This window comes from Patagioenas fasciata, chromosome 3 (assembly GCF_037038585.1).
Source record: "Patagioenas fasciata isolate bPatFas1 chromosome 3, bPatFas1.hap1, whole genome shotgun sequence".
Lineage (NCBI taxonomy): Eukaryota > Metazoa > Chordata > Aves > Columbiformes > Columbidae > Patagioenas > Patagioenas fasciata.
The window spans coordinates 92,939,092-92,953,741 of NC_092522.1; the positions used below are offsets into that span (position 1 = coordinate 92,939,092).

The 14,650-nt window shown below is 37.5% G+C and overlaps 1 protein-coding gene across 6 annotated transcripts in view; it reads left to right on the forward strand.

The window, feature by feature from the left end:
• The window catches only part of COL12A1 (collagen type XII alpha 1 chain), a 101,760-nt gene that overhangs the window by 75,722 nt on the left and 11,388 nt on the right, over nucleotides 1-14,650 (forward strand). For all 6 annotated transcript variants that reach the window (XM_065835549.2, XM_065835548.2, XM_065835550.2 and 3 more), the window contains 9 exons: nucleotides 1,737-1,886; nucleotides 3,069-3,146; nucleotides 3,780-3,866; nucleotides 4,762-4,815; nucleotides 5,343-5,438; nucleotides 7,393-7,446; nucleotides 8,904-8,957; nucleotides 10,140-10,193; nucleotides 11,292-11,363. In XM_065835549.2, the coding sequence (XP_065691621.2) occupies nucleotides 1,737-1,886; nucleotides 3,069-3,146; nucleotides 3,780-3,866; nucleotides 4,762-4,815; nucleotides 5,343-5,438; nucleotides 7,393-7,446; nucleotides 8,904-8,957; nucleotides 10,140-10,193; nucleotides 11,292-11,363 (699 nt within the window). The remainder of the gene's footprint in view (nucleotides 1-1,736; nucleotides 1,887-3,068; nucleotides 3,147-3,779; nucleotides 3,867-4,761; nucleotides 4,816-5,342; nucleotides 5,439-7,392; nucleotides 7,447-8,903; nucleotides 8,958-10,139; nucleotides 10,194-11,291; nucleotides 11,364-14,650) is intronic.

A 14,650-nucleotide genomic window follows, 5' to 3' on the forward strand; every position in this document is an offset into this window, starting at 1 on the left:
GAACCGAGTCAATAATTTGGGGGAGCCCTGCTTATTTTTGACTGCTGGGGTCACTTTGGATAGATAGAATTAGTAAATTAGATCTGTGATAAGTTTAAACTGATGCATTAGTTAACCTATTAAATTCATTCATATAACCAAATGACTGAGTATATGATGTATAAATTATAATGAATTTAAAGTTTTGGCTTGGTGCTTATTTTATTTTGTGGAAAGTTTGGTATTTAATACCAAAATATACTTTGTACACACTCACTTATCTTTCCACTATTATTTTATTTGGTTATCGAACAATGTTGGGAATGTTAATTACAAAATCCACTTGTGTATATAGCACAGAGAATTAAACTCTGATGCCAGTTGCATTTCAGATTACAAAAAAAGAGAGCAGCTTCAAAAGTCTTAATTTCAATACATCAAGCACAAGCACACAGTGTTTAGAGTTTTAGATAAGCTATGCTGTCGCCTTGCAGACCACTCCACATGAGAAAATATTTAATATGGAAAAAAGAATTCCTAGGCGTTTGTTCAGGCAGTTGTTGACTCAGGACATTTAAGGGAATCTCTGTTTCAACTTTATGCTAATTTTTTTAAGCAGTCATCAAATAGCAATATGTTTCTGAAGGGTTATTTACTGTGATAATAGAAGCTTTAAAATAGATACATACTTCAAGGATTCTTTACTGATGGTCTTACTGTGTTGATATTTTAGCAATTACTTAGATGTTATAATGGTGTATATACAATACATGCAGCATGTAAGGAATACAAAGCCACTGAAACCTTTCTGTTGTCTTGAGATACTCTTCCTTCAACTGCATATTAGATTTACTAATCAGACCCTTGTTGCTTTCTTGGAGACTCCTGAATGTCTTCTGTTTTCATAGATACATAGGAAATTAATTTTTGTAACATTCATCACATTACTAGAAATTTTTTGAATGGTAAATTATGCTTCAATTTTGTTCCTTCTGTTTAAGGTTTACTCGGTTTTCCTCGAACACTTAATCCTCTTCTCCTGGTAGATTTACTCTTCCCTTGTTAGTCATTCTTTTCTCCCTCCCAAGTTTCTCTTATTTCAAGTAATTAATCTCTTCCTCTTCTTCCGTGTTTCTCCTTACTTTGACATATGCTTTTGTAGCCAAATTTCTCTCATGGAAATTTCTGTCTTGCATCTTCCATTATTTTGTCTTTTTCTGGGCAGGCTTCTCTGCTCACTTCCTGTACCTCAATGCAACTAGTGCCTCTGGTTGAGTCATCTGTGGAAACGGAACCCTGGATCTTTGGATCTGAAACAATCTACTCTCTGAAGTACAGAGAGTCTATTAGCCAGTGGGCAGTCACAGACTCATAAACTTCTTCTGTGGTTCTAGCCGTCAGAAGAGGACAAGAAGAGCTTGTATATACTTCCTATCAAAAATTATATTTATTTTTTACTTTTATGCCATCTTAAAGTAATTTTCAGGCAAGTTTTTAAAATAGATCATTGTAGCTCAACTGTTTTATTTAATAAGTTGTGCTTGTGTATTCATCTTGTTGACTTTAAATACATTTTAAAGAGGTTACTGAAGTAATAGACTTTCTTTGAGTTTGAATTTTTACACCAGTTCAAAGTAAAGCAGGATTACTAGGAAGAAAATTTAAAACACTATACTCTAAACACTGAAATACTGTTAAAGTATTAAAGTAAATACGCCTAAGTGCCCTTTCTAAATACTATGTTGAACTTTTTTCAGGTCCATATTGTTGTAACTTCATCAAATGTGAAGATTTACATTGACTGCAGTGAAATACTGGAAAAACCAATTAAGGAGGCTGGGAACATCACAACTGATGGCTATGAAATACTTGGGAAACTTCTGAAAGGTGACCGGAGATCAGCTACAGTAAGCAATAAACAATAATAAATTCATTAATGCAAACCCTTGAAATTTTACGAGGAAAGAGATTAGAGATTAAGGATTCCTAAGAAACCAGTATTACACCCAAAGCTTTCAAGTGTCTGTACTACAAGACCCAATATACTTAACTGAGAAGTTTCGTCTTGCTAGCATCTTTTTCTAGCAGAACTGCAAGAACAAAAATCTAATAGTTGAAAGTTGTATTCAGGTGAAATCAAACAAGAGTGGAAATGTTTTTCTTTTAACAGGGAGAACATTTAGTCATTGGGCCATCTACTGTGGATTTTCTATCATTGGAAATCTTTAAATGAAGATTGTTTTATTTTCTAAAAGAGAAATGCTAATAAGCAGGTTTTAGTTCTGGCAAGTCCTGTGGTCTGTCTTGTACTGGGTGATCAGAGTAATTCCAACTGGCTTTATTATCTATAAACCTTTAATATAATAATGGCTGCTGCTATGAAGGGCTCATAAATTTTCTTGATAGTTAACCATACTTAATATATAATCAGTGCCATTACTTGGGCTTCATATTAGAAGATGTAAGTCTGCAATCTGACCCATGTGTACAAACTTTAACAGCAGAAGATTCTTGGTGCTCATCACCAAATGTTTGCTTGTATGTATCAAACTGCAGAATCATAGCTCTTGGGGTGAAAAATAAAAGAGAAGAAACTGCTTTTACCATAAAGTCTACCTAAGATCCCCACTTCAGCCTTTCTGCAGAACTTTTCCCTACTAATGTCAGCTCCATACATGATCTGCATTAATATATGACCCAAGGACTGCAGTCCTTAAAGCTGGCCCAAAAGTTTCTCAGACAGATTTCATGTTGAAGTGCACAGGCACTCAGCTGATGTAGTGGTTCATTGGTATTATCCATTAAGTATTGCAAAATATTACTTAAGTCACTTTATTTCATTACTTTTCACCTCAGAGCAAGAGCAAACATCAGGGCTTCAAGTTCTTGTAGTCTTATATAGGCTTGGTTTTAATTTTTTTATTATTTGAAATAATTTTTCTGTCAGTGTCCAAAAAAGAAGTGAAATTCTGATTAATACTAACTGCAATAGAAATAGATTGTTTGAGGAGTAATTTTTAGTGATAATGTCAGTAGATTTCATAAATAACACCTCTAGTATATTTCAAGAGTCACCCTTTCTTTTACAGTTAGAAATACAGAATTTTGACATCGTATGCAGTCCAGTTTGGACTAGCAGAGACAGATGCTGTGATCTTCCTTCTATGGTAAGTGTAAATGAACCAGAGGTTATTCAGAAAATCATTATTAATAGCAAATTTAACAACATCAATGTTAGCCTGGTATTATACCTTGTACTGACAACACATCTAAATCACAGTTGTCAGAACAGTCAGTGAAAAACATTGCATTTCAAAGTTTTGTATCTGAGGGAGGAATATTACGATGTGCTAGAATTGAGTTCCTTAGGAATAATGGAAAAAATATTGGTTACATTATGTATTTCAGTGATATGGAAGATCCCGGGTATTATGAAAGGAATAGCTATATTATTGCTATCTAATCTGTTCTTAGATTAGTATTCAAAAAGTAACTAGTTTATTCTCTGTCACTGCAAGCTGATTGTCTAACGGATTTATATATTAGAAAAACAGAAATTGCATATGAATTTGATTTTGCCTGTGCCTCTGTTGTCAGTGTCTTGTACAGCTTGCAGAGAAAATTTACTGAAAACATGAAAGGTCCTGTAGAAACATTTGGAAACTTCTGTTTAGCCATGAGTTTTACTTGTACTTGAAAACAGGCTAATAGAGAATCTTGCTTTTATTGTTTTGGAAAAACATGTTGCCATCAAGTACTTTTCTTTAAGAGGGCAATAATAGTTGTGATTGAATTTTCAGAGGGATGAAGCAAAATGTCCAGCTCTTCCAAATGCTTGTACCTGTACTCAAGACAGTGTGGGACCTCCAGGACCCCCCGGACCAGCTGTAAGGAACTATTGACAATAGTCAGATTCTCTGATTTTTAAATTTATGGAAGTAGGTTTGTGTTGATCTGTGGTTTTGTGAAACAAAGATCAGTCAGAGGGGCTGACAGATCTTTCTGTCAACATGTCCATAACATCATGGTAATCAATTCTCCTTTCATCTTAGTTTAAAACACAGCTGGGCGGATCCTACCAGCTCTACTTGTTATATAAAAATCCTTTTCCCATATTTCCAATGCGATCATTGTGAATAGCTCCTCATTGTCTGACAGGTTGAAAGAATCTGGCCAAATCTCAGCTGCCTTGCACTTCATGTACAAGATATTTTTAATGGACTGTGCAAATATTTTTCCTAAATACAGAGTCCGGATTTCACTCCAAGGAAGGATTCCTAACTCTGTCAGGGAAATAAATTAATTTTTTTTTCTCCTTTTTTTTTTTTTTTTTTTTTTTTTTTTTAATGTGGAGAGATAGTAATTTATGGAATGGTTATGCTCCTACCAAATGCTGTGAATATAAGGGAGTTACACATAACCCAGTAGTCCTTCTACTTTGAGGCTATAAAAAACGCTGCATGAGGAATTGAAACCCAGTTGAGTTTTCTGACAGTCCACTAGAGAGGTATTCAGAGATTTTGATGAATATAAATTGAAGAAGTTTATATCTGCATAGACAAAAAAGACAATAATTTTTCATATGCTGAACCAGCAAGGATTTACCTGATTTTCTGATGCATCTGTTATTCTAATACTCTTTTTAGCTGTGTGATCTATACACTTCAGAACTTTGGGTTTTCACAGAAGAGTTCAATAAAGAAGATTCATAATGCACACCAGTATGATGTACCCTTGCTTTCTCTATGTGAAATAAATTTTGTTTTCAAATATTCACTTTAGGGTGGTCCAGGCGCTAAAGGTCCCAGAGGTGAAAGAGGTTTGACTGGATCATCTGTAAGTTTCTTTCTGGAATGCACCTATAATGTTGCTACAGGCTTACCTGTATGATAATTTGTATACTTAGTTCTTTGCTGAGCTAAGAATGGAGAGTAACAATTTACTTGGAAACATACCTAATTGTTATTTATGTACAGCCTATCTATGTGAGACTATATATACACAACCTATGTATGTATCTAGCCTCAGAGGTATTGACTGCACATTAAGAAACCCGAGTACATGTATCAGGATGTTAATACACACTTTGCAGCATTGGTCTTTTCTTCTGCACAGAGAAGACAGGTATATTCCTAATTAACACCAGCAGAAGGTGTGTATTGACCTAAGACCACCAACATGAATCAGAGAATAGCTTATGAAAGGATATGCTGCTTGGATAACTATTTCCACAGTTGTTCTGAAGTATTAAATGTGTCTCCAGGCTTCTGACTTACCTTAAGTGTCTAACCCAAATAATTTTGCAGTTACACACCCAAGAAGGTGTTGTCATTTATAATCTTGTTTTAATTTTCTGCTTTAAGGGGCCACCTGGTCCTCGTGGTGAGACAGGTCCTCCTGGCCCTCAAGGTCCCCCAGGTCCACAGGGCCCCAATGGGCTGTCAATCCCAGGTGAACCGGTGAGTGGCCATTCTGAGTATGGGTGGAAATGTGTATGGAGTCAAAGCTGTCCATGGGGATGATGGTCTTGGGAGGAGGGTGACAGCTTTGCCTTAACGTTCATTTTTCTCTGCAACACAGTAGTATTATGATACAAGTCTCTTTCTGAAGTAGTTTATTTCAATACAATAACACCTTCTATCCTGAATGTTACATGTGCTTATGGGATGCCTATGAATGGACAGAGTCTAAGTATTGTAACATTGTAACATTGTGCTACTATGTTTCTAATCTTATAGCTTTTCTGTAGAGTTGCTAAGGCCTTCAAGTTCTAGGAATCAAAGCTAACAAGCTGTGCTGCAGGGAAATTAAGCATGTAATATTACTCTGAAGACTTTCTCACAGATTTACATCTCCAACTTCTATTTTCTGAACTTAATCCAGTAGCTGAAAGTTCAGAGAGACAATAGCTACCTAGATCTAGGTATACAAACCAGCCCTTCATTCCTAGAGGGCTTTCTTGGCAACGGCATGTGTATTTTAGGAAAAGGCTATTTCTGATTTCATGTACATGCCTTGAAAGCCAGAGTATCTATTAACACTGATGAAGTCTCACCAGACAGCATAGCATACAGCATAGGTAACCCTTTGTCTACATTCTGAATGTATTAAGTCTGCTTTTGCCATATTTTAATAAGTAATCACCCAAAAGCAGTAATAAGTAATCACCCAAAACATAGTTTGGACATTTCCTGTTTAGGATTAGGTTGAATTTTAAAATAATCAGGACCTTTTTGTATTAAGTCTCTAATTAAAATATAAAGTTTTTTAAAAAATAGAATTGGTGTCTGCATGCTGTCTCATTTTGGATTCGAAACCAGGTTATCCTCTCAGTCTGTAATATAATTTGGGAAACGGAAAACAAATTTGTTTTAAGATAGAAGTTAGGTACACCTTCTCTTTTGTAAGGACAAAACAGAAAGGTCTTGTTAACCAGCGTAGGTGCTTTTCAATTTTTTGTTATATACTGGGAGGAAAAACTTCATCAAGATGATGTAGAGGTGCCGAACAGCAAGAAAGGCCAAACACATTCCTTTTCTATTTAGAATATAATAAATACATACACTTGTCACATTCAGTTTGAAAACATCTGAAGAACAAAAACATCAACATCGATGGAACTTCTTGTTAGTTAATAAGTTAGAGCGCCACTTTTGCATCATGTAATTTCATTTTTCATATCAATTGCAATTCACATTGGCAGGCTACGTTTTCAAATTGTTTGATTATTTGCATGTCATCAATGGTTATTAATGCTGGAGCATCATGCAAAACACTGTGGAAAATAAATACTGTGTTGTCAAATTTAGCTCATGTGGGTTTAGACTGTTCATTTATACTACTGCTGTAGTGTATGAGAAATGTGAGCTAGTTGAGAAAGGCAATACATCGCTTGTTCATGTGCTCCTACACCTTTTGTCCTAGAAGTGTGTAATACCTTTTAGATCATGGGTTAGAGAAAAATAGTGATAATTTTAAAAGACAGAGCTTTTACCTTTCATGAGTGTAGACAGCTCCATTTATCAGTTGAGAAAGATAAGAGCAGTTGGGAAAAAGCATGCAACCCTTCCCTGCTTTCCTGCTTGGGAAGACATCAGTATCAGTCTCTGTTACTGAAAAGTCCATGTCACTTCCTTCTGAAAACATGTGCCCCCTTCAAATGTCTGCTTTCCTATGTTTTTAATACAATGCCAACCAGTCATCTTGCATTTGCCAACAATTCTGAGATGATCAGTATTGCTTCAGTTGAGGTATGTGCATCTTTATTTATTCCATAATGCATAGTTGCCTTATGCATTCCTTAATTTAAATGTTTTGCAGGAAAAAAATTGTCAATTTACACAAATGATTCTGTGATTTTGCCGATCTGTTCTGTAATTCAGAATCTCTAATAATAATTTATGTAAATTATAGGGTCGTCAAGGAATGAAAGGTGATGCTGGCCAGCCTGGACTACCAGGGCGATCGGTAGGTTGATGCTGAGACAAGACAGTGTCATTTTGCACTATTCCTGGTGCAGGCTGGCTGCTGGACAGCTGTCTTTGACATCATTAGGAGTCATGGGCTCCTCTCATACCTTCCTAAGCAATAGTTTTGGAAACATAATTATCTTACACTTAGGAGTTTGGAATGTAGAAATAGTAAACCATTCAAAACAGCAAGAGTGAAGGAACAGCTGTACTGAGTTAAGCCAAATGTCCATCTGGACAATTGTGAATGCACAGAGACAGATCATTGGATTAGAAAAAGTAAACTGATAACTCCTCAGGAAGGTCCCTCAACTTCTGACCACCTGCAGTTAAATGTCTTCCTAAAATAAAGGTTGCAGAACCTTTGCTGAACCCCTCTGCAGCAATGTTGTCTAATTGCTTTCTATTTTTGGAAGTCAAATGGTCTTGAGACATTAATTGTATGCTTTCTGAAAGAAGAAATCAATATTGCATTTCACTTACTTGCAGGTTTCTATATTGTAAAGTAGAATTAGGGTTTTTTTGATAAACAGCCAGATTTGGATAATCTAAGGTCATTGATCTACATATGTGGTTGGTTACTGTATTATCCTTGATTTCACTGGGGATATAAAGACTATATAGGAGATGATTAAATGGTGGTGTGGATTTAATTTCATATATCAGATAAGGTCAGTCATGGATCAAGGGCCTTGTATTCTTTACCGGTTTTATTAGTCTTTATAAGCCTGAGTAACCTACATTTAGGGAGGAGTAATGCCCTGTAGAAAGCAATGCTACATTTCAGTGTACGGTGAGATTAGACAGAAAAGGAGGAAGAACATGCCAACATGAGAAAAGGCTGTTAAATATCCAGTTCCTACAATAGTGGTACCAATCCTACAGAGTGTTGAATGAAATTATTCCTGAGTGTCCTCTAGTATAGCCTGCCAGTTTAATTTTAGAGTTTATTCCCTACCCAGAACCTACAAGGAACAGAAACATAATTTAGAATGTCCACAACAAAGCAGCAGAGTGTTAAACAACAATACAGTACAGGGAAAAGAATAATAAAGGAGTCAAATTCCTATTTCTTTAGATACACTCTGATTAGATGACTGCAGCTAAGCTTTAGTACCAGATGTTAAAGGATTAACTGACATCTTAAGACATGCTTGTAAAGGCAGTAAACTAGATATATCTGTTTTATGGGAACAGTACTGAAAATTACTTTCAAAGGTGAATTATGGGCTGGTAAGGAAATGGATGTAAAAGGTAGGGTGAGGGTGAAGACTCTTGTGCCATGTGTATAAAATAAATGGTTTCTCCTAAAGTTTTGTTTTATTTTTGCAATTGTCAAAAAGCAACATTGAAGACAGTTAAATATTTAAATGCGTGCATGTATACTGGGATGATTAACATAGCAGTGATGTTTGTTCTGTCATGATCACAGTTTGTTCTTCTTCTTCCCTCTAGGGAACCCCAGGTTTACCTGGTCCACCAGGCCCAATGGGACCTCCAGGAGAAAGGGTAAGGTTTCCTCAGTTTATCTTCTGAAAAGACCAAGTAATTTTTTCTTACTTCTTTATCATGTTTTTCTGTTTTCAAATACCTTTCAAAAGGAGTAATTTTATCAGTATCCAAACTGAAGAGGTTATAGTGGAAGGACTGGAAAAAAATGGAGGTGAAAACCACCCTAGTTAGCCACAGGATAACCAAATAGCTTCTGTAGAAATTGCACTGCTCACTCTCCTGACTAGGTTCTCATATGCCTGCACCCATACAGCAGCATGTCCACTGAGCCCTGCTGTCTTCCACACACTGTTGTTGCTGCAGGCGATCCCTTTGAAACTCTGCTTGTCCCAATGTCTGGGAGACATTGTATCTGTAAAGAATCTGTCTGTGCCATTCTTACTGTGAAGGTCAAGTTTACTCCTTAATCTCCGACTGCCTGGAGCTAAGATCTTTGATTTAGTTCGGGGATTCTGAAATGTCATCATAATGAAGGGCATGCACACACGTATTTCATTGTGGAGTTGTTGCAATCCCTTTCTTCTAATTTGGGATCAACTAAGCAAATCTCTTTTGCCTTTGAGATAACTGAAGCCATGACTTACCTTTACAGTCAAAATTAATAGCTGATACATGCATTTACACCTATCCTTGAGTGAGAGTTGATAGCTGGAAATGAAAACAGACCACCATGTGATAGATACTTGCCAAAGAACAACCCATTGGATTGATTGGTCATTAGTGGGCCATGGACAATCAGTGTTTGTGAATGCTAGGCTAGATTATTGAAATGGGATTTCTCAGCATCTCTTCTTTCAGGGGAAGTATCCAAGAGGGAGGTTGTTCTTCATTTAGAAACCTCAGATTTTCCAGCTAATCTGTGAGTAAGAGAAGAGCAAAAAGAAAGATCTAGCTCCTCTGGGACAGAAAGATTCCTTTTCTTAAAAATATTGAGAGAGACAGATTTCATTTTCAGTTAATCAACAGCAGCTGAACATCATCTAAATTGGCTGAAGCTCATTGTTCCATAGCCTTCTCCAGCATTAGTTATGATAGCTATTTTTTAACTTACATTGTGGATAGGTTTCAAAATACATTCTAGTAGTAATCAGAAGTACTGCAATTACATAATCTTAAAGGCCATTTTAATCAGGCTACAATATTAAGTTAATCTCTAATTATGCTTTTGTTTTTGAATAGGGTTTCACAGGAAAAGATGGTCCCACAGGTCCCAGAGGCCCACCAGGACCAGCGGTAAATATAATTTTGTCTTTGGTATACTATGAAGTAAGAGAACTGAGCCAAGAGAATGCCACATTGACATTTTCAGTTTCTGAAATGGATCTGGGAAACACTCAGTACAAGGTGATCAGACAGCTGTGGAAAGCATGTATTCACAAACAATCATAGAGTGGTTTTGAAAATGGTATCTGCCAGTGTAAATAAGGGAGCAATGAATTTGCCTGGTTCTTTAGCCATGATCTTTGAATGCATAGCTATGTCTACTGAAACCAATCAGCTTATTACTCATAGTCTAGTGAAAAAAACCCACGACATTAATACAAGTTTTTCTTGACAAGAGTATTTGAGGATTAGTTTTTGCTTGAAAAGCTCCTTCATTGTGTTTTGTGGGACCGTGTTAGAAAACGTACTGGTTGTTAGAGAAAAACATATTATGCTGGATCAGAGAGCCCAAGATAAGCAAGTTGCTGCAGCTTCATGTTATCATGTCCAACCAGTAGTAAAGTGGAAGATGTATTCCCAGTAGGCACACATACACAGAGCACACATTTACATCATATATATTTATATAGACAGGAGTCTCTAGGGCAGGGTATTATCTGGGCTGCCCCCTCTCCCTCATGATTGTCTTTCTGATGTTGTTTTGTGCGTGAGCAGATGAGCTTTTGTCACATAATCTAACACTGGTCTTTCATTTGTTCATACTTATCTAGTATCACTAGAATGATTTTTACGGACTTGTGGACTTTTGCATGGATCGCAGACGTGCTAGATGAAGTTAGAACATCAAACTGTCTTGTACTCTTTTAAGAATCTGTCATTAAGAGTGATACCAAAAACATATAGGCACTCTGCATCGTTAGATTCAGAAATGCCCTTTAAACTGTGGTGTTATGTTAAAGGACACATTCCCATGAAGAAACAAACTCTTTTTTTCCAGAGGAAAGTTTTCAAGCCTGATATGTACCTAACAGAAAACGAAAACAAAACCAAAAACGTGATAGGAGCCATTTTCAGTATTGCTTTGTACTCAATACAATAACACATTTCTTTTGAGTGCTTAGGCTGTTGCAGATTTCCACAATTCACTTTACTTGTCTTCTACTTTAGGGTGCCCCAGGAGTTCCAGGAGTTGCTGGTCCAAGTGGAAAGCCGGGGAAGCCAGGAGATCGTGGGACACCAGTAAGATAATTATACACTTACAGTATCAAATTTAAAATTACAGTCTGTTGAAGAATGTGAGACTTCTCCTTGCTTTAAACACTTGTCTTACACTTATAACAATGGCGAATACAGTGGAGCTGACCGAAGACCACAAGTCTTTTTTTGAAAAATTTTGTTTTTACGGTATACCATTTTGCTGAGTTTAATATTTGGGGCTGGAAATTGTGGTCTTTGGTTTCCACTAAAAAGATTGTAGGTTATTATGCGCCAAGACATACATTTCTACACTGCAGAAGCATGAAGAACTAGGTCAGCAAAATGACTTGAAAGTCTTTGTATTTGTGTATGTGTGTGTTTAATGAAAAAGTGGTACACTGCTGAAGGTGGACAATCTTTGATAATATTACATAATCACTTCTGTTATGAAAACTTTTTGTGTTTTTTACAATGTGATTTCAAAATTATTTTTCTACCTGGAGTTGTGTAAAGCATTTGACACTGTCCTGGATGGCATTCTTGTGTCTAAATTGGAGAGACATGGATTTGATGGATGGACCACTCAGTGGATAAGGAATTGGCTGGATGGTCGCACTCAAAAGAGTTGCAGTCAATGACTTGATGTCCAAGTGACAAGTGATGTTCCTCAGGGACCAGTATTGGGACCAGCACTGTTTAACATCTTCGTTTGCAACATGGACAGTGGGACCAAATACAGCCTCAGCGAGTCTTCCAATAGCACCAGACTGTGTGTTGTGGTTGACACGCTGGAGGGGAGGAATGCCATCCAGAGGGACCTTGACAGGCTTGAGACCTGAAGCTGTGTGAACCTCATGAACTTCAAGAAGGCCAAGTGCAAGGTCCTGCATATGGGTGGACACAATTCCAAGCACAAATACAGGTTGGGTGGAGAATTGATTCAGAAAGACTTGGAGGTGTTCATTGATGAGAAGCTCAACATGAGCCAGCAATGTGCACTTGTAGCCCAGAAAGCCAACCACGTACTGAGCTACATTAAAAGATGTGTGACCTGCATATAGAGGAAGGTGATTCTCCCCCTCTACTCTACTCTTGTGAGACCCCACCTGGGGTATTGTGTCCAGCTCTGGGGCACTCAAAGTAAGAAGGACATAGACCTGTTGGAGAGAGCACAGAGGAGAGCCACAAAGATGATCAGAGGGCTGGAGCACCTCACCTATGGGGACAAGCTGAGGGAGTTTGGGTTGTTCAACCTGGAGAAGAGAAGGCTCTGGGAAGACCTTATAGCAGCCTTCCAGTACCTAAAGGGGACCTAGAAGAACACTGGAGAGGGACTTTTTACAAGGGCATGTAGTGATAGGACAAGGGGTAATGGTTTTAAACTGAAAGAGGGTAGATTTAGATTAGATTTAAAGAGGAAATTTTTCACCAAGACAGTGGTAAGGCACTGGAATGGGCTTCCCAGAGAAGTTGTGGGTGCCCTATCCCTGGCAGTGTTCAAAGTAAGGCTGGATGGGGCTTTGAGAACCTGGTCTAATGGAAAGTGTCCCTGCCCATGGTAGGATCCATTGGAACTATATGATCTGTAAGGTCCCTTCCAACCCAAACCAACGACTCTATGATTATTTTGTGGTGGTTTCTGCAGGCTCTATTCAAAACTTTCAAGTGTATCCTGAACAGAGACAAAGGGCAAGAGATGCTGCCTCCCACAAGCAGTTTCAGGAGAAATTGGAATTGATTCATTTATAGGATCTCTGAGAAACTGTTTTTGAGTCAGGAGTGGAGACAGCAATTGAAATAGGAAGTCATTAATGATTTGTACTTAATGACTGGCAATCAGTCAGGATTTTACATCCCACTTCAATATCATTGTGTATATGACAGCCGGATAATTTGGAAGAACACGTAGTAGGCTGGGAAGCTTGATGGTTATGATATGCAAGTTCCCAGGAGCTCCTGGAAGATGGGTCATTTTCTCATACAAATGTTGAATTCAGTCTGTGTTTGCCAGACTATAAATTCCATTTCTTCTTGCAGTAGAGGACACTGAGTGTCTTAGGAGAGCACTGAAGTTTTCCTGCCTTTAGACATACATTGCTAATGTGATATTCCTGCCAGGTCAGATACTTGATAGATATAGCTGGGGCACAAGGTGCTGCAATTTGTTCAGACAAGAGCTTCACACTACTAGCTATATCCAAATTTTCCTTCACCTGGGACACTGGATAGCTGACCCAGTTCAGCAGCAAAAATCTTCTGCAGGTAAATAACTTGCATAGAAGGAAATTTGGCTAGAAGCCCTGTTTCAGTGCTTTTGCAAAGCAAGGCAGTCAACTCCTGTCCAAGCACCACGTGTAAGTTCTACACTCTAATCTTAAGAGTTCCTTTCAGCGAGAAATAATTTTTTTTCCCCAGTTCTTGCACTTTCCTGTAATGTGACACTGTGCATCATATTGGCCATTTCTTATGTTTCTAGAACAGATCCCAGCAGGCATTCTGGCTTGCACTTTGCGCAGATGTTTTATCAAACTCCTGGCTGACAGAATTTAAATGCTTTTCTTTGTGTTCAGTATTAGAATTGCCAAAGGTGCTACTTAACAGCCAAACACAACTTGCAGTGTCCTGAGTTACAGTTCAGGCCCGCCTGAATTTGTAACTTCCTGTCCTGGAGAAAGATCATGAGGTTTCATGTTGCCTCTGGTAAATACAAGAAGTAAATAATTTTTTACTACATCTGCCTTTTTTTCTTCTACCTGAACAATCAATATTGTTGATACTATGCAGTGCCAATCAGGTGGTAGACCCCTACAAAGCAAGGACCAGTTACATGCAAATTATTAGGAGCCTTGATGTTGTGAAGACATTTCCAGTGAATGCGGTGAATTGGATCTCTTTCCTGATGTGTTAAATACAACTAATGTGCTAAAAGCTGAGGTGGACCACACCACAAATGTAGCTGTAAACATTTCTCTACCTCAATGTGTACTTATACTAGAACAAGATGATACTTGAAGCACTAACTGAATTGTCGTGGAAATAGGAAATTTGGCTTTATAAATCTGCTTATAAGTACTTCCCAGAGAAACTTATGTATTTTTTTCAGTGTAATGACAAAGTGACCAAGAAAGGAGCAGTAAGAACACAAATGAGTCAGTAAATCTCTTGAGAACTAAACATTGACTGTCTTAGAGGAAGCTAATATATCTGTCTTCTGGTCAAACAGAGGGTGACAAATTGGTACATACATCATAGGGTAACAGCCAGCAAGGGTAAGAAAGAGCCATTGAGCTAAAAGAGAATATTGGCTCAAGAAGAAATGGGTAAATATT